This window comes from Temnothorax nylanderi, unplaced genomic scaffold (genome assembly GCF_030848795.1).
Source record: "Temnothorax nylanderi isolate EJ_2023f unplaced genomic scaffold, tnyl_v1.0 TNYL_tig0070_pilon, whole genome shotgun sequence".
NCBI classification, from domain to species: domain Eukaryota; kingdom Metazoa; phylum Arthropoda; class Insecta; order Hymenoptera; family Formicidae; genus Temnothorax; species Temnothorax nylanderi.
In genome coordinates, this window is record NW_027249132.1 from 851,756 (window position 1) to 878,350 (window position 26,595).

At 39.2% G+C, this 26,595-nt stretch overlaps 1 protein-coding gene and 1 long non-coding RNA gene across 3 annotated transcripts in view; one reads left to right on the forward strand and one right to left on the reverse strand.

Annotated features, from left to right (window-relative positions):
• Positions 1-26,595, reverse strand: part of LOC139773866 (protein O-mannosyl-transferase TMTC1-like) — a 166,975-nt gene that overhangs the window by 31,695 nt on the left and 108,685 nt on the right. For both annotated transcript variants that reach the window (XM_071708648.1, XM_071708647.1), the window contains 4 exons: positions 21,873-21,946; positions 19,873-20,004; positions 19,295-19,367; positions 14,690-14,793 (listed from right to left, as the gene is read on the reverse strand). In XM_071708648.1, the coding sequence (XP_071564749.1) occupies positions 14,690-14,793; positions 19,295-19,367; positions 19,873-20,004; positions 21,873-21,946 (383 nt within the window). The remainder of the gene's footprint in view (positions 1-14,689; positions 14,794-19,294; positions 19,368-19,872; positions 20,005-21,872; positions 21,947-26,595) is intronic.
• Positions 2,843-26,595, forward strand: part of LOC139773867 (uncharacterized) — a 34,061-nt gene continuing 10,308 nt past the window's right edge. The window contains exon 1 of the long non-coding RNA XR_011718444.1: positions 2,843-3,299. This is a non-coding gene — a long non-coding RNA (uncharacterized lncRNA). The remainder of the gene's footprint in view (positions 3,300-26,595) is intronic.

Below are 26,595 nucleotides of genomic sequence, written 5' to 3' on the forward strand. Positions count from 1 at the left end.
CTTCAACGAGGATATTCTCGGTGTATCGTCGCGCTTCTCGGGACGGCTTACTCGGCAAGTCTATTGTCTCGCGAACAAGCCCACGCACACTACGGGCCGTATAATGCGCCGGTAAATATTCGCTCGCGCCGTTGTAAGTGTTAATTCCGATGGCTCATGAGTCCCTCTAATTGTCCCCGGCACCAGATGCGGCGTCACCCAGCATCGGCTTTATTCACCGGGTAGTCGAAAAGTGAATGAGTAACAACAGGACGCGAGATGTGAGAGATCTTAAGCCCGTTCTCACAATAAATTACCCGGTTGATACAAAAGCGTGAATTTATCTGTGTGTAAAGATAAGAGAGGCATCACAAATTACGATGGAAATACGATGGAGATTTATAACGGTATGCGCTGTTACATCGCGATCGTTATATATCATCGCGGGTTAAATAAATTTTCTCTGCCAACCATTTTTGATAACATATATTCCGCCAGTAATATGACTTTTTAATGTATTCTAATGAATCACTGTTCCCTCTAAATGGTACATCAAAACGTACTGAGAGGCATTAAAATTTGAATATAGAGAGAGTCCCTAATTGCTCCCTTGGCGTAAGAAAAATCTACATTCTGTGCAGCGATTGTTCTAAATGTCCCACGATTAACGACATTTATCCCTTTGTTATTTCGTGCTTGAGCACGTATATTGTACTGCTACTTGCTAATTAATATCCATCTCTTGGATAGTCAGGGAAAAAAACGCAATGTAACTCTTAGAAAAAAAAAACAAAGACAATAATGTATCTCAGCTCTGAGCGGCCGTCCTTTTTCTGCATAATTTTTCTTGCCGCCGCCGGCCATCTATATTTTCATTTTGTTGAAATGATTGATGAAAGCTTCTGCATCACGATTTCGCGAGACACGGGAATTGGGAGCTCCTGATGCAGAAATAAGGGGCGATCTGAAATGTCAAAATAATAATTTGTGGCATATGTCAAGCCCGACGCACGTACCGCCGTATGAAAGAGCAGGATTTCCCCGAGAAAACGGTCGCACAGAGAGTGACATATTCCCGCACGTCCACTCTTTTTGGAAATCGCGGGTATTACAGAGATCGCTATAAATCTAGAAAGGATATTCTCAGATTTGTGGACTTTCATGGACTTCCATAGACTCGCCCAAACAAATATCCGCTTTTCAGAGCTAGACCTCCATCATAGTCCGCCAGTTGGTAATAGATAATAGTAGTAATAATAATATTCAGAGACGCTTCTCTATTTTCATTTGCCAGACATATAAAAGCAGCAAATGAATAAACTATAAATTTACCGGCATATTACATAAAAGAGCAAAAAAATGGTTTAAAAAATTTCTTATACTTTGTATTTTAAATTTGCAAATTACTTAATTTGCAAATCTTTCTTTTTTTTGCAAATTTAACGTTATCTCCCATATTATTTCTTGTTTATTAATAAAAGCATATTAAGTTGGAAATTTTTAATGCTGAAAAATTAATCAATTGGTTCAATTAAGACCATTTCATTAAGATGGTTCGCGCCAGACACCGTTTCTTGTTGGTCTTACGATCGTTTGTCAAGTCGACGAACTTCAGAAAAAGCTTTCCTTTGAAGCCGTCATTCGCGTAGAAACGCGATGTCATTAGCTTTTAATCGGAGCGTTCCATCAATTTACCCTCTCTTTCATTCAGCCACCCTCTTTTTCCTCTATACCTTCGTGATATGCGGATATCGATTCTGTCGATGCTCATAAGCGGTAAACTTTTCCGTCCGTATTCTTACGTAGGAGTAGAGGTATTGTTGGCTTCCAAATTACGCGCATTGTGTCAATCATAGCGAATCTATATCTCACACACGAAAAACGGAGAAACTATATCTCGGATTAATATAAAAATTATCCATGAGTCGTCAGTATTATCATATCAGATGTACTTGTCATCCGTTATTAACATTCGCTTAGAATGTGTCCGAACGGAGGATGACAATTTTCAAAGCGCTTCGAAACGATCAATCATAGTTGAGAAATTCATGAAACCAGGTGCAAAGTGGAAACTTTAATCGACGCTCGCGTGATAAGTTCTTCGCACCATCGTGTCCGTTCGTTTCGTCATCGCCGGCACGTAAGAACTTTGATCTCCCGTACATGCTTTTGAATTCAGATGAAAGCAATTTCCCTCGATTACCAGGCCGAGGTGCAAGATAGGCTACGATCGATTCGCACGTGTTCCTAAGCATTCACTTGGCGATTTCGAAGCGAGATTTATTGCATGCATAATCACGCAGCTTCTAAGCACGCAAACTGGCATCATTTTTCTATGTCAAATTTTTCAGATAGTCACCCCATTTGCATAAATGCAATTTCCAAGCGCGAAGTCATGGATCATGTAATTAAAAACACATGCATACCTGTAACAATTTGTTAGTAATGTTTTTCACACTATATCAATTGAAATGTAAAACACTTAAGTTGAAATGCAAATACACGCTTTAGTCTAAAAATAAAACTAGATATCTCTGCCGATAGAAACACATTTTGCTAATGCGCACTTATGCTATGTATTTTCTTTTATCGTACAAGTGTTTATGATCCAAACTCTCGGAACGTAGACTAAATTTAGACGCTTCGTAGCGGTATAATAAATTATCAATCTTCTTGCGAGACAGCGCATTTTGTTTCGAGACAGCTCGTATTGCGTGAATAATCGTGACGGTCGTGAATCGTTATAACCGAGAGGAATAAATTGCGCGTCTCTGAATTATGTTACATCGTTCCTATAATAAATTATCTTTTGCGTGATCAATGATTTTTCATCGTCGCATTTTCGCACGTTCTTTTTTTTTTTCTCTTTTGCAAAAGCCTGACACTGAATAATCTAATATTCGGATTATCTCGTTATTCTCATCAAAGGGTCTGTCTAAAAAGTAGAGGCGATCGGCGCTGTTGCGTACGAAGCGATTGACCGGGAAACGACACGATATCGTGAGAAGAGTGACGGTGCGGGAAGAGGTCTCTGTAATAGAGGTTTATTGGCAATTAATCTTGCGAGCCGGATGTGCCCGCTTCGTCGGGCACGATACACTTCCGTCTCAGCGAGCGACCGGTAAACCGAGGAGAGATGTATTGCGCCGTCCCACACGGAATCAAACGTACGTCCTTCTCTCCGTCCTTCCTCCCGTCAATGCCGAACCTCCGGTGTACGCGCCGTGCGTCTTTGTCAACCGCGCCGGAAGTGTATTGTTCCCCGAGTACCTCCGGTGCTCGCAAGGTGCCCATCAACCTGATCGAGCGGGCTAACATACGTAAGTGGCGTTATCTTTTTCGAGTTCGCGTCGCGTACTGTCTAATGTGTTAAACTTAACTGAAGTGCATTCCATTTCATCGCGATATAACATTGACAAAGCGTGGAGTTGATCGCCCGTTACGTTCATGCGTTTATCATAGTTTATCGTGCATTCCACGCCCACGTCAAATTATCCGATGCGAGGGTGGTATCCTAAATTAATTCTCTCTCTCTCTCTCTCTCTCTCTCTCTCTCTGCGCAAGAGTATCGATTTTCTTTAATATTTAATAGTTCGATTCTGTTCCGGTGGTGTCACAAAGAGAACAATAGCACGCATCAATGCACCGTTTCCGTGAATACTAGTAATTCCGTCATCAAATTTAACCTCGACGATCGGATACGCGAGCTGCGATATTGCGGTTTGATTTTCAATCGACGGTTCGCCGATAGAAACGTGCGCGACATAGAATTCAAAAAAAAGGTCGCGCCTGTCACTATTCGTTATCGGGTTCGTCACCGGGCTGCAGAAACTATTATTATAATTATTTTTACTGCGCAACGGACTGCCATCAGCGCTATTATTATTTCCACCAAATCAAATTAATGGTCATCTGCAATGGCCGCAACCATCAACACGGAGTGCATTCTCAGTTTCTTTAATTAAGAATTGTTGTATGGAGGTGAAAACAGAAATGGATCGAAGCCAGGAACGGCATATGTAGATATTGCCATTAACCCGATCCGCGTTTTCCGCTTAAATGCACTCACTCGCTTCCGACTTTTCGTTGTGCTATAGCCATGTCGTCCAGACGTTGCTCTTCGGAAATCGGATTTTCTTCCCTCGGCGTTAATGGCTCGTATTAGTTCGACTCGCGGAAGTTGTTTTAATTGAGCGTACGCGAGAGCATTGGAATTCTCCACCGGACCCTAAAGAAAAGAATAATTAACGAACGAGCGATAAAATCGGTACTGTTTAAAGTCGTGTTTTGGGATATAAACGCGAGAAACGTGCCGTGCTCATGTCAGCAAGTTCATAAAAAATTCTTGCTAATTAAGAGCATTCGATCGAATGGCGTGCAAAAGAAATTACATCCATTATTGAATTTCTATACGTAAAATAAATTTTCTTTGCATCGCACTGTCTCTGTTAATTATTTATTCAACGTGTTGCGCTGTTTAATTGCCGCATTACGATATTTGATTATGCTTCATTAAATATACTCAAGGACCATATATTTCTCGATTATCCTTTGTACATACATTATTATACTTCATATAACGTATGTATTGGCAAAGCAACATTCATCGACTAATGCACTGTACGCTCAATAGACTATGATCGGATGGAATTGATGTAACACGAAATTGGATTGAAATGCTATTTGCAGGATAGTAATAGTTATATGCTTCATTGCTCATAAATGATACATCGTAGTAATACCTATCGAATCATTTAGTTCATTGTACGGTTAATTTTGTAACAAAGTTGCGTTTCTTTCCAAACTGATAAATGTATTACATACTGACGTTATTAGGCGTTAATATAATTAGTCCAATCTGCGAGGATAAATTTCCTCGCCGTAGTTAAGCTCAATCGTGTATAAACTTTAGCCACGTATTTCCACACATTATTTCTGATATACTCTCGTAGAGTAGTTTCAAACTTTATGACGAAGGCCGAGACTAGAACCATTAATACGGCTTTATGTAATTTACTTAAGAACATTAAGCACTCATTTACCTATCTGTCTAAAATTACTCCAAGCTTTTCATATTTTATTACAAAGTATATATTTGACATAGCTTAAAGATATATTATAGGTAAAATATAAGATTAATGTAATAAAACATATAATATTTTTAAGAGAGAGAGAGAGAGAGAGAGAGAGAGAGAGAGAGAGAGAGAGAGAGAGAGAGAGAGAGAGAGAGAGAGAGCGCGCATAAGAGAGAATTATTTATTCTGTCAAGGAATGCAATTTTGTCTGTATGCCTGTATCTGTATATTCCGCGAATTCTTTCGCACTTTGATACTTCTGGAAATAGTTTGTTACGAGCGTGAAAGTAAACCGAGGAAAAGCAGGAGACAGAAAACAGTGACATAGCAGCAGAAAGTGAGAGAATTAGTAGGCGGGTCTCTACGCAGATAATTTGTGGCATGCAATCCCGGCCCAGGAACCCAGCCAAAATAGGTAAGGCGTAAGCTACACCCATTTCGCAGTAATTTACTCGACTTCCACCCCTTCCCGAACAAGTGGAGTCGGAAGCGGCAGGGTTGATTGATCGAAGGCGAAGCACATCGCCTCGCGCTCGCGGTAGGATACGCCGTCAGTCTTGGTTACTAACATACGGAAACTGATGACGATCCAGTTCTACGTACGGACGCGTCAAAATGGATCCAGGAAACGCGTACAACGAAGCCGCACGCTGCGATTTAGCTATTCCACTGCCGACGCCACCTCTCGTCGCGCGAATGCCTCTCCCCTTCTGTGGTCTGGTATCTATATTTCTCCAACTGCACGTTGTAATGAATGGAAGACGTACGGTATGGATGATGACGTACGGAGGTTTCGGATCTCGGGTGAAACGTTCAGGGTTCAACGCATAGCCATGTATATCAGATGTGTCGTTGAGGGATCGTCAACGACATCCCCGGTGATGTTTCGTTGCTATATCTAGCCATTTGCGTATCCACGTTATAACGATATATACAGACAAGATCTCTCAGGAATTTCAAGTTTATAACCCTATATTCCCGCTTCATGAAAGAAACAGTAGCGTTCATCAATGAACTAGTCTGTTTTGATAGTGTCCCTGTGAACAAGATAGGCCGTAAGGGATTGACATAGTTAGGTTTTATCGTCGCTACAACGTCATATAAGTAAATCGAACATTGAATTGATATAAGGAAATTTCTATCTCAATGTTAATTATTATATATCATAAAATATTCGTTATATAGACCGATTTTAGTTCTCCTCGAATATATATATTAAATTATCAATTATTAGCACATATAAGCATTTAAATTTCAGACTTGTGAAAGATCTCTGGATATTATAACACAAACTAATGTGATATGGATATACGATTCGAATTTATGACATTTACATTAACATCTCACGATACTTATTGACATATTAATTTTATACGAGACTAATTTTATTGTAAGTCTGAATAAGAAACATAATTATAATGTGGATGATCGATTTTTCATGAATATTATTGCGAGTAATTTAATAATGCTTGATAATATTTATCTGTAATATTTAAGATTAATGCTCTCTATATGTAAATAATACAAATACATCTCTGCTCGGTCTACATAACTTTATATCTTGTTGTACCTACGCATATAAACTAATTTCTGAAACAATAGTATTCAACGTATAAATCGCAGTTGCATTTTGCATTACACTGTTAAATATTAAAGGAAATTTAAACCAATACTTGAGTTAAACAGTAACATTTTGTTATTTTTAACTACCATGTGTGTGTCGAAATTTATTATTTTAATACAAAACAGTATTATTTTAACTTCATTGGTTTAATTAAATTAACATTGTTTTGGTTAAATAACGACATATTGAGTAGGAGCAGCGGCGACTTATAAGAATGGTTAAAAATAACTCAAACTGAGTATACTTTGTTACTACGAATTTAACAGTGTAACATTCTCAAGTGAAGTATCAATAACACAGGTAAATCGGAACGGTAAATCGGAAAAGCTAATACAGTTCTAGAGCCCCACATACACGATTACTACAGACAAGAAATCCCTTAAGCCTTAAGCCATTACATTTATTCTATTCCCTGTCAGCAATAAAGTATTTATTCGAGCGTCATCCAGAACGCAACATTAATATCCCACTATACACATTATTATAGAACAATTTTTCTATTGCAATATTTATATGTATGTATATTATACATATACATACAATTGTCACAGAATGTCTCACTGTAATCATTAATGTCTCGCAATCAAATATACACAACAACGTAACGATGCGATACATTCAAACCTGTATGGAAATACCGTTCGGGTAAGAAAACCAACGATGCGGCTTACCCAAAGTGCTCTTAGAGGCTATAGGGAATTTATGTCATACAGTATCAGTTAGCCTGAGACATTCCGCGGCTTCGGAGCTCGGTGTAAATGCGTGCTGTTAACCGCGCCCTACATCTTTAAGGCACTTTGGATCTACCTCTGAGGCATCGTATACGGTGGAGCGACGAAATTTCGCGGCCGTACTGACTTAATGTCCTCTAAAGTGGTTAATGGATAATTTAACGTCATTGCGCAACTCACACAAATGTGCGCGTCGACGGGCGCGTGTCGAGGTAGCTACACGATGAATGACTTACATCTCACGTATCATGTTGATGCTTCCAAGATTGTTCATGTAAGCGACATCAAACGAGAGATAATTTCGCCAGAGTATGTAAAGTTCGACGTTTACTCGATAGATATACATTCGTACACACACCCGTGAGCAATAGATTTAGCATCATTGGATCTTATCTATAACAATAAGACGCTCAAGTCTTAGATAAAACGTTCTCATTTATAATGGTAGATTTGCCAGTTTTACGATATACTACATGAACATATCAACATTTCTTATGTATAAAAATGCTGAAACTTCGGGTAAAGCTAGACAATCAGTGACGAAGAGTAGAGAATGGACCGAACTGTTGACGACGAAGCGAAGTCAAGTAGTTTCCTTGCACATAACAAACAGTAACACCTCAGGAAAAAGCGCAGTAGTCCAAATGGCGGGTGTCTTTATTATCAAGAATATTTTTATCACGCTCTAAATTTTGTTCTTTATTGACTTTACTTTATTTCTTTTTTTAATCTTACATCGAAAATAAAAAATAAAACAGGATTTACAGGACGAGGGTTATCTTGGAAACCATTATTGTACTCGCTTCTATGGTTCGCCATCGATCTATGAGGCGAACCAAGATACGGACAGACATTCTCGAGTTTCGAAATATCCACTCGTCTTTCGAGCATCGGCTAATTGGATACTCCGCAGCCGATACCCACAGCGACATTTTCTTTTTCTATTACGTTTCTTTCCTCTTGTCTTCATTCGCCGCAGATGACGTGTATTTTCCGTTTAGTCTCACAATTTCCCGAGCTGAGAAAAGTTGAAATATGACTCGTTGAAAGGCCATGTAACAAAGAATTGTGTTCCAAAACAATGCGCTTACAAACTTTTGTGTTTCTAACATACCACGAATTCTATCATAAATGGAAGCACATTAAAGGATCGTTGCAAGGCATTGTATGAGGTATGAAGTATGAAAAATAAAATCCATCGCGGAAAAGACATGTTAGAGGAAATGACCCATTAACAGGTATACTGGTAACAAATTCTTTGATGTAAAAGTGAAAGAGGGAAAGCTGTTTGATATCAACTTTGTTGCTTTGTTCTCGTATATGAAGTATAAAATTTACCACCGCGAGGAATTCGTTAGAGAACAGTGCCTAGACCCTCCGGATATAACTAATTACGCGCACTCAGCGGTGTCGTCGCAGTAGCTTTGTCAGGGGCGTTTTATTTCTACGCCGGAATTTTCACTGTCCAGAAAGTTCTCTGCCCACGTACATTCTCGTTGATCTTGCGAGAGATAGGATAACTACGTTGTGATCCTTTAGTTCGTTTTCGTTACACAGTTACGTAATTATCGCATCGTGTTAGACACAAAGTTTTTGAAAAATGAGTTAAAGTATATACATAGATTCTACAAGACATAAAAATTATCTTATTCTTAAGAATATGTGTTTATATAACTGATTTACTCGTTTCTTCTCGTTTGAAAAAAGAAGACGATATTCTTTCCCATGCAGGACATATATTCGTTTGACTATCGAACATTTATTTACGCAGTTATTTAACAGCCTAGTTTTCTAAACGTTCCGTAAACGATGTTAATTATCTGCATCGGGTATATCATCGTGCAATCTTTACGGGGAACTCGCAACACGATAGTTTATAGGGGAGGATGAGGATGGAATTCCGGGAAGGCGCGCAGGTGCTTGAATAGGACATAAATTATAACAAGAGTATACGAAGTTGCTACGGGAAAGTACTTACGATGAGAAAGAAGCGCATATGTCCGTAGTTGACTAGCGGTATTAACCGAGCGTGGTGCGCGAATATTCGCATACAAAAATACGCCCGAAATCGTAAATCTGCCTTGCTCTTAGGTTAACATGTGAGAAATGGTTTTGCATATTCCCATAATTTTGATGCTCGTGAACTTTATATCCGGCACTTTTTCGCCAGCTATTACACGAGCATTATAATCCCGCGATAACCAGTTATTGTCGTTTGAATATATTGGATTTTACTATATGAGAATAAAATAGAACTATCTAACAAAATACACGGATCAATTTGAACTAATGAATGGGAAACCACTTTCCTTCGATTCTAACGTAAAAAGGAAAAATGAGAGAGCTTTGAGCTTAGCGCCATTTACTGCGGAAACTTCCGATTATAAGAATTAATCAAGCGGCACTGAGACATCCGCACGAGAACTGATCTGTAGACTCAACGCTTCAATAGATTATCCAGACGGAAAACAATGAGCACGAGTTTCACTATTTTTCACTCTCGATTGATAGGGATATCTTCTATATATTTTATTCGATCGCGCTAACACGAGATTTGAAGCCTTCAATAAAATCGGAATTATATTTTATATAACTCCGACGCTTTATCTGACAGAATCACAGTTTTATTCATCCACAAGATTTTAGGATCTATGGAGACAGAGCGAAATAATAAGCACTACAAAGTATTTTCAAAGGCCGCTATTTTGCAATATGCAGCAAAATACTTTATGCGAACAAATTGAGATACGCGATATTAAAATACAGAGAGTAATACTTCAAAGATGATTGAACAGGACTTTCAGGAAAATGGCCGTGAGAGCGCAGATACAAATTTTCTCGTAACAATATTCTCGGTCAAAGGATTACGTCATAAAGACATGCTATTATACATACAGCGATGGAAATAGAAGCGAGAGAGCGAGAGGCGTTATATTACGCTCTATCGCTATCACATGCATGAAGTTCCATCGCTCGTGCATGATTGTCAGTGCACCGTAAATGACTGGTGCTGCATACGTTTGCATTTTCGCATAACGTAGCTCATAAATATGAAAGTGAGTTTCAACATCCTTCTTGGAGAAAATCACGTCAATACGCGACAACTTGGTTCGACTAGCTCTCGCTGAATTTTAGCGTGAATCCAATGATTCTTATTCGATTTTAAAATCCAACAAGCGTAATCGACAGCAGCATTTCCCTATTGTTAAGAATATTTCGAATTTCGACAATTTACTGTCATTCACATATTGAATAAAGTCAATGTGTCGAAAAAAAAAGGATTTACTCTCAATGTACAAAACATGCGATTGAATAGAACTGTGCATGATTATTCTAACGCTTCTCTATCACAGATATTGATAAAAATTCAAAGTGCACTCTGTCATGTGTGGATAACGTCTCGTTGATGTACATATCAAGGACTAGCCTGTGTGTATGTATACGTGTGTATAATTCAAATTCACAGGACGAAGGATTTTCTGTTTTATTTTACGCGTATTATCGTAAATGTTGCTTATAATACATATAAATTTTTTATACTCGCGCGTTACGACACCATAAGAAACAAAAGAGATATCGAAATCAAACGGAGAGGAAAGTGGAACAATCTTTTTACGAGGAAACTTACGTTAACCATTTATAGCGTATTCCTTCTATTTTCTGGGATATTCCGCAGTTCCTAAGAGGTAAGCTGTTTTATAAACTTATAAATCTCCCAAGAGTATTCCAAACGTACAAACGTAAAGAAGAAGTTTCAAGTTACTATGCTGCATAAATTCCAATGAACTCTTGCGGCGATTTAAAGAACACAATGAGGTCTTGCAGTAACCTCGGGGAACTGGTTCCATCGTCGTTATCATAACGACGTTACATACCTTTATTTGATACACAATTCAATCTCTACCATAATAGTGATTAAGAATTATTCGCCAATCTCGATTTAAAACGCTAAAATATCCGTAATACATACAACAGCACACATGTGTATATTTGCATTTTTAAATTGTTACTTCAAGCATAATTATCATGTAAAATAAATATAAAATAAAAATGTATGACTATTAGTATTTATGATAACGTCTATAACTCAATGAATTTTATCATCGACGTAATTAAATATGCAGCTGAGACTCCCAAATAATAATTTGATTATTACTATTTTATGCAATTTTATCATCAACCGTTTTATATCTTTAATCTTCCTTGTAGACTGCGTCATATTCCATGACGAACTCAATATGAAACGGGAGCATCTTTATTGAGAAAAATCTCGCTCTCGTAGTAACATTCGTATCGTCTTACGAAGTCTACCTACCGCGTGTTAATATTTTACGACAAAGCCGGCGCAGGCTACGGTGGATATGACACGCGTATGGCGCCCATAATATCATTGCACATGGGTACAGCAATAGACCGAGACACGACGGGGCGGACCCGACGCGGAATTAATCACTGCGAAGATCGTGTACGGTATATACGCGAGTCTGTCGTAACCGGAGGGTCCCTTTAACGATTCCATTTACCATGTACAAGCTTGATGCGGAAACCTCTAATACACTCTTTCGCTACTCTCGACAGTGAATTTCTCCTAAGACTCGTTTGAGGATATTGTCGCACGTCGTAACACATTTACATCGAATCTTTGAGTAATAGACACAAAATTTTCTCGATACTATAAATACAACATTTGTGTCAGTGTGCGCGGCACGTCGTAAAACATAGACCACTTGATTTTAGTCAATTACCTGGTGCACGATGTGGCACATTGGATATGCGTAAAATTGAACAGCGTGTTCGGATAAGGGAGTTGATGTCGCACGACGATGTAAAATCGCGAATCTTACGTGGCGCGAAGCAAGATTGAAGCGGTACGGGTGCATCCTGCGCTTCAGCGAAGTCGTAATTGCGAAACCGTTGTTAATAACGAACGAGCGCGGGATGATTTATATCGTAGCCTATTTAGCGGCGATTAGCGCCTCGCGCAGAGTTACGCGCGCCGGTCGTCCGCTTAACAAGCTTAAACTTAAATTACCGTATTAATCGCGCAGCAGCACCGCAGGGTCTAACCGAGTAACCACCTGAGCGGCCGAGCGGTACACGCGATCGCAAATATGTCGCCCGGTATTTCTGGAACCTCGTAAACATATAACTGCATTAGAGTGGAAACTCCACGCGCGCGACCTACGACATTCTGCCGGCAAATCTCCTCAAGTTGCAGCGTCACCCAAAGGACACGTGCCGCCGCGTGCGCCGCATGTGCGCGTTCGACGAGGAGGATATTTCGGGGGACAAGGGACTGGAATAACACGGAGGGAGGATAGAATTTTGAACGATGTGGAGCGCTATATACCGAAACGCTGGTCCGATGTAGGCTTGCGCGATCGTAAATTCTGCAGAACGGCGTACATCCAGCCAAATTATACATCTCGTAAAATATTCCCGCCCGGTTTCTAGAAGACAGCTTGAAAGTATTTCGCCTAATATCTCCCTCCGGTTCGTTTCTTCCTTTCACTCGACCGCGGGAAAGCGAAGAGGGTGGAAAACTGAGATTGTACCGGGGAAGGAAGATGAATAAATACGGCGGTAATTCGCAAGAGGACAGAACACCACTCCAATACGTTTTTATATGTCACAGAGACGGTAGGGTACAATGATGGAAACAAAACAATATATCTTAATATGCTAAAATTATCAAACATTTCCTTTTTTAAAGCAATAACTAGAATTTCCATTCTTCACAGCTCTATTTCCGTATCGTCAGTGAGACACGAAAGCGCGTCTATAGAATGCCGTATTTAATTAGCGTTTCTTCATCAGTCGTGTTGGAAAGAGGAGAATCATACTGTCAGGTTACACGGTCACGTGAAAGAAACGTACAGAAACGCAGCTTTTATTATGAAAATGTAATGGTATAACTAATTAATTTTGTAGAGCAAGGAGACTAATTGCATTAGGTTTATGACTGCTTCGAAAGATGCGCTTCTGTAATTAAGATAATTTTTCACGAGCGTGAAAAAGACCGCTCCGTCTCCGTGGTGCTCTTGCCATAAAAGAGCTCTACGAGGTGAATGTGTTTCGTAGTCTCGTCATGAACGGAAGTTTTGCGGTGTCGCGTCGAGAGAATCACATCGCGCGACCATTTCCATTTTCCATCTACGTGAAACGTCAGGACACGTCCGTTCCTTGGGAGACGTAATAGATACGGCGGTCATGCGATATCGTTGAACTACGGGATATAGCGGAATCGGATTTACTGGACATGTTCAGTGAGCCGTAAAATCGGATCATATATTAGAAAATTTTTCGTGAGCGTACGGCGCAATTTCAGAATTCTCTTCGAACGCCTATAATGCGCCACCGAGAAAACTTCTAGAAACGATAGAAGAAAATGTCTCGAGAGGTTATCGAGTGGATTAAAATTGCGAATCGCGCGGTATCGCCAGTACCGTCTTCGATAAGATCAACTGAGAGATTTTTCGAGTAGCGTCGAAAAGTTGCATCGCGTTCGAACTCTTTGAGGGTGGGACTCGAACGAATCGGGGCAGCGGGACGCGGCGCGAATCTGTTGCAAACAGGCAATTGGAGGAGTAGAAAAGTTGGGCAGACCAGACTTCCGGTTTAATCCGAGCACGAATCGAAAATCTTTCTCTGGCTGACAGTCAAATAACGCTCCTGAACCTCAGGATGTTGCATTAGAAGACATTTTAACTCAAGTATAAATGAATGGAATGAATAAAAGACAGAGGTCTTTATCTAGATGTTTTAATACTACTTATTCTTTAAGATGATCTCTCTTTCTCGGAGAATTAATATAAGAAATATTATATAAGTATATATAAAAAAGTATTCTATTTTCCTTCCTATGTTCGTAACGATCACAGAATTGGCGATGCATCCATATATATTCGTATAAATGTCCATTCTCTTTCATTTTATGTCAGTTTCGTTAAAGTAATCGGATAAATGGCCGATTGCCTCTAAGAATACATTCTTTCGCAGAGGTGTGAGAGCAAACAAACAAAACAGTATGGCAGCTTAAATGTTTCCAACTGCTGAAAGCACCGGGCGAGAGGTGAATACGGACTGAATCAGATCAAAGGATAAAGTCGTCTTGTTTCCATTGTCATCCAACACTTTGATCTCACGTATACGCGATACGTTACTCCTCAACGAGGGACAATGGTATAAAGTTTCCAGTCGTTCTCAATCGCTGCGAGTTTTGAAACGTTGTAATAGGATTCTACGTCGCGACTCGCGTAACATAAAGGATTTATACTCACCTGACGTGGAAACAGGGATGAAAAGCAGCTGGATTATCCTGTGCGGAGAAGTTCGGCAAAGTACCATGAAGTAGAGCGAGCCGTACCACAAGAAGTATGCTAAACTGCAAACATTAAATGGTCGATAAATTTTCATATTGTTACAGAGACACATTTTTCGAGTGCTTATATGGAAATGTCCAGATACTTTATGACAAATGCAGATTTGAAAACTTCTGTAATATTTAAACTAATGCTTAAACTAATTTAACAGCTTTCTTAATACTTTGCTAACAAAGAGAAAAAATTAAATCGTTATATATAAAAAGTTTTATACAGCCGTATGTGAATATTAAACGTGAGTAAATCAAGTGTCTCTTATTTTAATTAAAATGCGCTCGTATTGTATTTATTTACAACTGCAATTCTTATGTTTTACATTTATACTCCATCATAATTGAGTCATAAATTACCATTATATTCTTGTATTTATATAACAGAAAAATGAAATAACAAAGTAGCTGGAACGGTGCTTTCAACAAGCAGTCTCTCAAATTTGTTCAGTATTATTATATAAATGAGCTTTACTCAACTTATTTATTCACTAACATAGGTAGAGACGTGTAAATACAGAAACACATAAACTATTACAATGCAGTGAAGTGAATCAAAGTAGAGTTAATGGTTGAAAAGTGAGCAGACAGCAAAGGCAAAATTGCGCATTCGTATGCCGTGTCCACATGATACAATTTTCTCTTTACGTTAATTATTCATCATCTGTAAGATACGTGGCGAGGAAGCTAGTAATACGTCTCGCAATAATGTTACTAGTCGACGGGACGCGACGCACCAGTCACGTTCCGCTAAATGGTTTAATTAAGTAACACGATTCGCGGGTCTGAATAGCAAAGAACGAAGGGTATAGAGTCGCTTCGCAGTCTCTCTCTTGCGCCAAGACGTCGTCACGTTCACGCAGGGGATGACACGGGACCGTCGTCACATTTCCGTCACGTCCTCCGCAGAGCTCGCTAACCCAATAGACGTCCGTGCCATCCTCCGATAGACCACTCTCTATCCCTTATTCCGGAGTTATCCGGGGGCGTCGTTGGCCCTCTCACTGTCTCTCCGCCTTTGTATCTACGTCGGGGCCTCTCTCGCTCGCATTCTTGTCGGCGGACAGACACGGCGGTGAGTGGTTCTGGAAGGGTTGGAGAGTCGGACAATATCTGCCAATTCGAGGTATTCATATCCTCCAGGATCGAAGTCGATAGGCGAGGGTAGCGTCCGTCCTAAGCGGTCATACGAACACGTCGTATATATACCTAACGCCGTCATCGAAACGCCGCGTTCTGTCGAGACGTCCGACACCAATGCCGGCCTTGTTCTTCGATGGGAAGCTCTTGGAATATTGTATTACGCCACCACGAAGATCTCCCGGCTGACCTGCGGAATACGGCGAGAGGGGCGGAAATTCAATTCCGATAAATATCTGATGCGCGGGAAATGTCGTATCGCATATTGATGCAGCTTTTTTTTCGACGTTGCGAACTTTTAACCGGAGATGAATACACAATCGTAATGCTTTGCGATGCAATGATCAAGTACAGTAGCAATACAGTAGCAATGAAATAATAAATTAGAAATTACGGTACATTCTACGGATTAATATTCGCTATTCTTTTAAGATTAAGATCAAGAATGCATTTTCTCTTTGCGAAAATGCATTCTTTTAATATGTTCGATTAGATATCGATTATTGACTAATTTGATAATGATGAAGAAAGCAATCGCGATAATGCATTTCTTGCCGCTGGTGGAACAGCTTCGATCGTAATTTGTCTTTGATCGTAGTATCTTAAGGGAGTGTAATACAAGCGAGAGTTAAGCGTTAAGCCAATCAGATAACAGTGAACATAGCGATGTACAATCAGTAAACAGCGCATCTCTCTCTCTCTCTCTCTCTAATAGATTGGCCTATTGATTAGGTTTGTCACCTTAGACGTTAGCTGTGTGATACACGCCTTTCGCGCGCGTGTCTTCTGATGCAATAGCGATGATATTTTAGTGCAGTCAGTTTTGTTAACGATTTAAAAGCACTTGAAGTTAATTCAAATTACTTGAAATTTCTCTCTAAAAACAGAAATCATTAGCAACTTTAATTTATAAGTGACAATGAAATGTTATTTTGCAAGTAAAATATAATGTTCTTATCTCAATTTGCTCGAATAAAGGATCTGTAAATCTGACAGATTACATTTAACGTTAGTTAAATAGTACAGTATTCTATTCTAGGATATTAATGGTCTTTGCCGGCGATGAAGACTGAGAAGCATCGTTGAGAACGACGTACCTGAGGGCGTGTAAGTGCTACGGGATGGCGGAAACGACAGGGGTGGAAAGAGATCCGGGATATGTAGATAACTGTGTGAAGGTAGGTCGTGTGCAAGCACGCCTCCCTCGTTCGGCAGCATAAATTAGCATAACTCAGAATCGTGTTCGGTTAAAGTACTTTCCATGCGCAACCTTTATTCCCGCATTGGCCCACGTGACGGGTCGTGCTGCCCTGACTTACCACAATACGTCTTGAGGGCAAAATACATTATTTAGCAATTCCTGCACCGAGGGAAATTATACAATTGAGTTTACCGACTAATTATACGCTACAGAATTTTAATGCGCAACTTGAAACTCTGTTACTTCGAAAACAGTCTTACTCTTATAGAAACTTAACTTACAGAAAGATTAATATAACTTATAGAAAAATTAATATTGCAGAATTGTTGTTCGTTTATATATTATTTCACAATTGTCAAATATTTGATAACTAATACAATGCCTGCTTGGCCTGTTTGGTAATGGATACGTTACAGCACAACCATTACTGATTGTGTGAGATATGCTATCTTTATCGAACGCTTTCCCGTGTTGGTAAGGATACTTAATACGACGCCGTCTAAATTAATTCGCGACAATAAAGACGATGAGCGCCGGCGCCGCAAGAGCTGGCGTTTCTTAGGTATGAACATCAACGATAGTAAAGCGCCGAGAATTTAATAGCATCTCGTAAACTCCGTTTAGGAGTTACACCCTACGGTGTCGTGATCGACTAGCATGACCTCGATGGATTCGTGCCGAAAATACGAGAAATTCACATTTTTTATCGATAAAATTTACCACCTAACTTGAGACTCCTTTGAAGATTCAAGGCACTTCACGCCTGCGTGGATTTTGCTAGAAAGAGAGAGCTTTCTTAAAAGCTTTACTATTCGCAAAAACTTTAAATCCTGTTTGAAAATCCAGTTTCAAAGAGGATTTCAAATTAAACGCATAAAACGTTCGATCAAAATTTAACCGTGCAAGTTTTTCGCTTCTTTGAAGTGTACTCAAGTTAAAATGATGTTTAACTTAAATGAATCCTGAAGAAAGATAAATTCGGCATTGAATTATTGCCGTCATTTAACAAAATTAATCACGAGACAGCTGATTATTATCGTGTATGCCGGTAGTAAACCCGTGCCATATTTTCGATTGCCGAGCGGTATACAATAGCCATTTATGCGAATCATATATCATTCTGTTGATCTTTTGAAACTGCCGCTATTTCATCCCACGCTTCGTTTGCTGCACAGTTTGTCTTGTGTTGCATAGCAATTCGGGGAATGTTATTTATTTTCCACGACTGTAAAGGGAAATTCTCTACGTCGAGTGTATCTATGGTAACGATCGTTAAATTTGCTTAAGGCACGAATTGCTGTAAACATCGATGTCTGACTATAGCCGGGCGATAAAAACGAAAGATATCGGTCGTTAAGAATTAATGCGGACACGGAATAAAGGATCCGCGCTAATTCCGCGGATTATAGAAGTGGGACGATCGTGTTTTCTCTCTTAATACGTAGGAAAGTCCCCTTTAGGTATAACGCCGAGTACTAGCAGCCGAGTACTACGTTACAACAGTACGTGAATACACATTTGCAGACAGTCTGCGATCACTTCATCAAAATTCTTATCTTCTTCTTCTTGATACCTTCGATAAATTTCCTGAATAAAATAATCAAGGATAAATCAATAATATGCTTCTCTCTCAATTGCCGTCGAGGCTTACTGAAGCTTGATTTTTCCGTTAATCCAGTTACGTGATAAGTTGAGGGTGCACGGACTTAAAAGGATAAATATAGTCATGGACATCCATGCAATTCCCTGGATACCATGGCAGAAGCACAGACATTGTCGTTAATACAATAATAACAAAGCCAGTCGCTCTTGCCACTCGTCTGAAAATCCTATGGGACTTCCACGCACGACCAAATGTACATGATGCGTTGAGAGTATTTCAATCCTCTTTGACCTATTCATCTATATTGCAGATGGAGTCATTCTTTCCTCTTAATCCTTTAGGAATATGATTGATTCAGCTAATATTAGAGTTACAGTAATGTATGAATATGTGTCGCCGAATTGAGACACAGGATTTTGTCACGATATATTCACATTATTTCAGCGTGTTATAAGTCGAGAAATTGAGGGCAATATAATTATAACAGAGGCAATTATCGTGTTTCCATTATTACATATAAGTACAGACGTGACTTTACTTGATACTGTACTAAGTTTATCTCAACTTACCGAAACGAGTAACGCTGCAGCACGTCTTGAAAAATATCTGGAATCGTCGTTCCACTTGACTTCGAAAATAGACCTGCAAAATACATGTATCTAGTGCAGTGGCTTTTTTCGTATTGCAGATTATATTATACATCTGCCGTCGTGAATACAAAAAAATGTGTCGAACATTGCGCCACTATCACTATATATGATTAATAGTGCACCTAGTCAATGTTTGAAAAGTGTTTGCGTTTCGACACAGAACTTAAACACGTCGAAATATTTTTGCCGTATTTTCTATCCGTATTTGCCGTCACGAGGAGCACATTTACCGCTTTAGGACATGCGACATGAAATTGACGGTGATTTCCGGTGCGGAGCGAATATAAACTTCGTAATACTTTACATGGCTTTCTCGTTTAATACCTAATTTTTCGAACGCGACACAAATATCCTAGATTAATCTTATTGATTCTGAGGTATTATAAGTAACTGAAATCAAAACAGCTATATCAATTTAAAGTTTACCTCAAGACATTAAACCTTACATTTCGCCGTAACGTGCACCACGCTCCAATATCGAGCACTTAAACACTTACCTCTTGATTGAATGCCAGGAACGATAGAGATCGTAAAGAAGGTTTAGTACCAGAACAGTAACGCCAGTTTCCTTCGCCAACATCGATAGGGCACCCAGGCAAACGCTGGACCATACGTAAGTCGTCTGCTGACTATAAAAAAAAAACAAATATTTAAATATTAGACCAAAAGATATTGTATAATTGGATCGAATTTTTATGTACTAAAATTTTAATGTCTTATAATTTTAATGTCTTGTAATTTTTTTTTATTATTACAAATATATATAAAAGATACAAAAAATAATTATTTATATTTAGAATTTGTAATTTCTTTGTAAAAGATTTTTATTTAAGAAATTTTAATATAAAAAATTATTATATATAAGTATTATAATCAAAACCGCTATACATGTGAGTAATAATATTTTAATAATACAACTATATTTTTGCTTATACAGATGTATTTCATGATATTTTCAATATATCGTTCTCTTCTCGGGTCGAATAGAAACGTCGGTATCGGGAAACAATTCTCATCAAGAACATTGATCCAAAGACATGTAGGATTTATTCGTTTACGTCGGTTGGCACGTACATCGATCTATGTTGAATGACAGATCCGTTCCAAGATGTCTTTCGGGATTTTTAGGAACAACGAGAGAGAGAAAGAGAGAGACCAATGCGAGACTGGTCCGCTGAGACAAGACCGCGACTTCTCGAGAACCCGCTCATAAAAGCGAGGTAGAAAGGCCGCGGCAAAATGGAAGTGTTTCTTACAATTTACATCAAAGCTCCCTAAGTAAGATTAATCGTAACTCGCCGCAGTAATGGCGGAGAGAATACGCTCTCGCGCGAATGAGAATACACTCTATAGAGAAGAAAAGCGATCGAGAGTCGAGAGAATAACGAGAGTCTTGACGATAAGCCAAATATATAATTGGAATTAATCATCGGTCGGCTTAATCGCCGAAGGATTTAAAAGCGAGGCGTGGGATGGTTGATAGACTGAATTGAAGGCGGAGGAACTAAGAGACACTAGTTAAATAAAAAAAAAAAAGGTAGATAAGCATAGAGCGCGGGGTGATGAAGTAAAGGTGGTAGGAAACGAAAGAGAAAGAGTACTCAAAGGCAGCCAAGAGTAATCAATTTCCTAGGTTCGAAGACAAGCATCTTACCCTTCCGCCAGCCATTGGCCGCCCAACCATTGGCTAGCCCTACAGACGGAGTTTTACCTTCTTGTCTTCTGCAAACGCTCTTTTATGTTGGAGTACGACCTCTACGGAAACTTTTTATGCTCTCACAATCGAGTCTGTCTCTACAGATTTTTCGCCATGTCAGGCTTCTCCGTGCAGTTTATTAATGAAATTTACTTAAAGTTTCTAATTAAGCTTCTTTTACGATTAATTAAATTTACACCCAGAAGTAGCAGACGTATATCTACCGTAAAATGAATATTGCGAGAATAATGTCTCTTTAGAAATGTATAAATTGAAATTGTTTTGTGCGTTTAGTCACTCTTCTTAGCCCTCGTGCTGAAGATCGATGTGAGTAACCCGGGGCACATTTGCGATCCCACGTAACTATAATAGTAGTTTGTAGGGTAAATTAGTTTAGTTCATAATTTTCGGGCTCCATGTTCATGAGAACGAATGGGTCGCTGTTTTGGCGTCAGGCTGGCGTCGTCGCGACGTTAAGTGTCGCCCGACATTCTTGACGTATGCGCAGCCCCTAAGTTCCCCTAGTTTGCAGGAGGGTATATCAACTGCATTCTAACTCTTAGATAATATATAAACGTGAAGTAGCATAAGTATGGGATTTTTCTTAACTTAGCTAAATTCTCTTTCTGCGAAACTTTGAAATTTATATTTGTTGTACATAATAGGTATAAAGAGATGTATAAGTAGAAATTTTCTATAAACCGGGTGTATCCGTATTCATATTCGTTAATCTTAAAGAAGATTAAATGCCGAAAACTTCAGTAAGACTAAAAAACTTAAGTTATTAAATTATATACTCACCCGTGATAGGCAAGAAAGGACAGCAAAAAGAAAATACACGCTAGAACATCCGCTCTGCCTACGATGCCAGTCACCTGCAACATGAAATGATATAAAATATAATAAAAAAGGGTACGTATGAATGACGTTGCCGCGATACATAAGTGAGATACGAATATTTTTATCTCTAACGCGTATATATATGTGTATACTTATATACTATAGTCGCTAAAAACTGAAGTGCTCACTTCAGCCCGGTTTCAAAAATTCTCTTCACTCAACAAGTTGCGGTTATACGAAAGCAATTCTTCGCCTGGATCACTTTTGTTAGAAGCGAAAAGAGAAAAAGTAGAGGCGCAATAGAGGCGAGGACTATGTCTAGATTCTCTCGGAAAATAGGAAGCGACAGCCTGATATTGGATTTAGCGGTGTAACACGAGAAGGCTGATCCGGAAGATGTGTGAAGCCAAACCAAAGATCTCTTTCGTGACAAACGAGATGATGGACAAGACGAGCGAGCACGTGAAAATGCGAAAGAGAAAAGAAAGTGGGCGGGGTTAAGATTGTCCAAGTTATCGACAGCCCAGCACGAGTGAATAACCGAGATTCTCAAGGATCAACTCCAGCCAGGGAAGCCGACCTGCTACCGGAAGCTGGATTTACTCGCCGTACTCATCTCTCTTCCTTCCTTCCTTCCGCCCTAGTGGGCTAGAGTACCCCAGGTGTACCTCTAAAATTTACGAACCCCGTCTATCACGGTAGGACGACCGACCTCCCGCCTCTTAACGAATTAATTCCACGGAATCGCGGGTGTACGATCTGCGAGAGGAATAAAAGCTACGAGGCAAGGATAGCGAGAAATCAGAATTTCTAGCATAAAAAGTTCTTTCTGAAGGAACATGTCAGAATCCCGTTTGTTAAGCCGATTACATATAACTTCTAAGACATTATATGTTATTAAGTTAATATATATCTAGATATTCTCTCTCTGACTATCGATATGAGCTAATTGGCTTGAATTCATCAACTATTGTAAGTATCAATAATTTTATTTGAGTTATTTGATATAAATGCTTGAAATAACTTGTAATAATGTGGCGTAAAGCTAAATAGATTACATTAACTATAAAGTGAATTATTCATATCTTATCCAGCAAAATATATTGTTCCCCGATGTGCTTGACAAATAATTCAAAGATGAAACAAAGACCATTACCGACGTCAACATTATCATTGAATTGAGAATTGTAATTATAGGTATGAGAGACATTGATGAATATACGCTTTCAGCGACGCGAGAGAGAACGGGGATGCAATTAATCATTCAATTATAGCAAAACAACACCAGGGAGGAATAACAACTAACATTTATCTTCCAAATTTGGCGTGAATTGTATATGTAAATACGACATGTATGAAATACGAGCAAAATACACGATGTACTTCCGATGCTTTGCATAAAAATGGCAGTATTGAAATATTAACAATGCGACATTTAAAATATCTTCTTCTTCGAGAGACATTATATTTGTTTTATACTGCGCGGTTTTGATCGAATACTTAAACAAACAACGAACATTCAAACAAAGCCTGCGGAGAAGACAAACACTGAGGTGACATTTCATTACAACTTCGTTCTTTTTTTTTTGCCATATCGCTATCCATACTCTTGCAGCAAGTGGACTCGGAGGAAATCTTGCTCGGGGAAACAATACTCCGTCAACGTCAAGGGGAATGATAGCCGAGTCCGAAGCAGGATCCGCTGGAAGAGCAAGGAACCATAACCGAAGGGTCTGCTTAAGATAACAGAGATTACGATGACCACTTTGCGATAGATTCCTTCACGCGCCTCTTCGGCACCTGTCAGATTTATAGCGGGGGATAACAGTCAATTGTGAAAAAAGACAAATGGCCGATAGGGCATTGTCTTAACTACGAATAATGGGCCATTGAACGATAGAGAAACAAATGCGAAAGGACACGGAGAATAAACAAATGCTCAAATATCGTTTATTATGCGTCGATGGTCATAGAGCCCATTTGTTTCAATCCACTTTACATCAATTCTTTTCACGTTCCATCTATGTTTCGAAAGCTTAATAGGCTTATCCTATTTTTCATCCTTAAGAGAACGTATATACGAACATATTACTGAAAGTTATATTTAACATGGAGATGATAATCTATTACATGAATACGTTCCACAGTCACGCAGTTACGAGTTGAGGAATTTACGACACAAATAGATATGAACTAGTGAAGGCTGATGCGTTCGTTCGACTCGATACTAGTTTGCTCTAGTTTATACTTAGTCGAACTCCATTAGCATCTCACTCGTTCTGGAGTTTAATTGATTATATGAAGTGCTACATTTTCTTGAAAGTTCGCTCGTTATTTCAAGATAATTTGAAATCCTAGTCTTCTTTAAATTTTTCCTCAATTCTTTTTTTTGTATCATTACCTTTTTATCCCTTTTTTATCCCCGAAGATACGGACTATTATTATTAAGTATTAATAATAATTGACTGGAATCAGAATAGCTATACAAATTTCATACAGAAATTATAAAACTGCTAAATAATATTATTTCTCGTTATCATCTCGTTTCTGTGTTATTTTCCGAAGATGTTTGAAAATCTATTATTAAATTTCATATTTATGCATAGCTTCCGAGTGCTTTGTACAAGTCATACAATATTATCGCATTCTGACAAGTATTATTGTTACGTTTGCACTCAGTTACGCTTTTGTTTAGCGAATTGAACACATCTATGCTAATACTAATATTCCCACAATTAATTAATATCATCATTCTACGCGGTAAACCGCGGGCAACATGGCAAGGGGAGAGAAAAGTAGTGATGTATATCAACGATGACGCGTAATGCCGTGCAACACTCGTCAAATTTCTAGTAATACACGAGTTCCACCGTACGGGTTAACGTCACAATCAATTGTACATTAGCGAAAGATTATTCTGTGATAGAGCGTGTAATGAGCATGACTGTTTTAATTAGCTGATTCGTGAATATACCGCGGACGGATGAAACAGGCAAGTAAATCGCACACACAAGCCATTATTTTAATATAACGTCCCATTGTTCCGTACGAGTTAGTTAATTCGCGTTCATACATGCTACATAACACTCATTAAATTGCTCGCAACTGCATTTGGCGAATGCACGGAGATGAAGATGTAGCTGTCTCCCCTTTCTGTCGGCATTAATATTTCCAACCTTGCGGTATATATTCATTCTGGTCGTGATATAAAATTAAGCGTTCGGATACCGCACGAGGCCAGAACGAATGCGCCCGGCTCAATCCCGCGATCCGCTGGATCTCCTGTGAAGGAAACGCTCCACGCGCGGGTCGGAACGATCGCGCAGCTTCATGTTTAATTTGACCTGAAACCGAGCTCTGCGGGTAAACCCATCCTCCCGAATGTCCTCCCACCCCTTTCCGCACTCGCAAAATTCATCCCTTCTGCGAAACCGACGCGGACCGAGGGTTCGGGGTCTCTTTCGCTGGCAATATACGCCGATACGGCAACGACGTCGTAACCACGAAACGACAGCTCGGTCACTCGGCTTTCATGTTGTAACTGAAGCGCAGACGAAACGCTTCTCGCGCAGGGAAACATTGCCGTGAAGTATAACGACGTCCAAGAGGGAATATCCCGTTTAAAACGTACACGGTAGCGTGATTACCTTACGCCATAACAACGAGTCAACTGCAGTAAACATCCTTGCAAAATAGATAATGTAGATAACAACGGAAACTGAATGAAAATGCTTTTCGTTTACGGTCGACCGTCCATAGACCGAAGTTGATAATTCTGAGATTGCAGGAGAAGCCGCAAGATATTACACGTGTCGTAGAGAATGATGAAAAAAAATTAATTATACAATTTCACTGAATTGAATTATTATTTTTTGCGAAATATGGGTAGGTATAATTAAGAGTACGTCATACATCATGTTACACTTTGATATTTTATCCACGTTGTGTTTATAATGAACACATTTTTTGTATCCTGAGAGAGAATAATATTTTTCTCTGTGGATTTATATGTCTGTATAGCAGTGAAATATACGTTCGTATAATAATGCGATCATATTTTTATATAATCTCATAGTATAACAAGAAGGTACAATTTCGGTATATTCCAAATACGTTCTGGAGACCGCGGTTATATTCGCGCAGTATAAGCACGTACGAGACACTGGCAGTCTCTTGGCCTCTTTAATATTATAGGAGGCTTTAATAAAGCCCCCAGCTTCTTACAGACTGCTAGCTCCATTCTCTCCTCCGTCATGACGACGACATCGTTAAACCTCTCTGAACTTGTCCTACAAAAGGCTAACGAAGTGAGCAAATGCCGAAACGATAATGAGAAACCCCGTAATATCGTCCCAATAATTCGTAATATTATAAGTAACTTACAATATTAACGTGCCGACTCGTTTATTACATTGCGATTCGAAACACGACGATGCTCTATATTTTTACTTTTATTTGCAACGTTCCGAATGATATTCTGACAACCTTGTTAACTTCGTCTGTATTCCATGTCAGCTGTTGGCAACACGAACGGGTAACGGAGTGGAAACGGCGGAAAAGAAGAGGCAGACATTCGACTTCTTCTAGCTTTCTCCTTTTTAACCGACTTCAAAAAAAGGAGGTTCTATATTCGGCGTGTATGTATGTATGTCCACGAGTTTCTCTAAAACTACTGGACGGATTT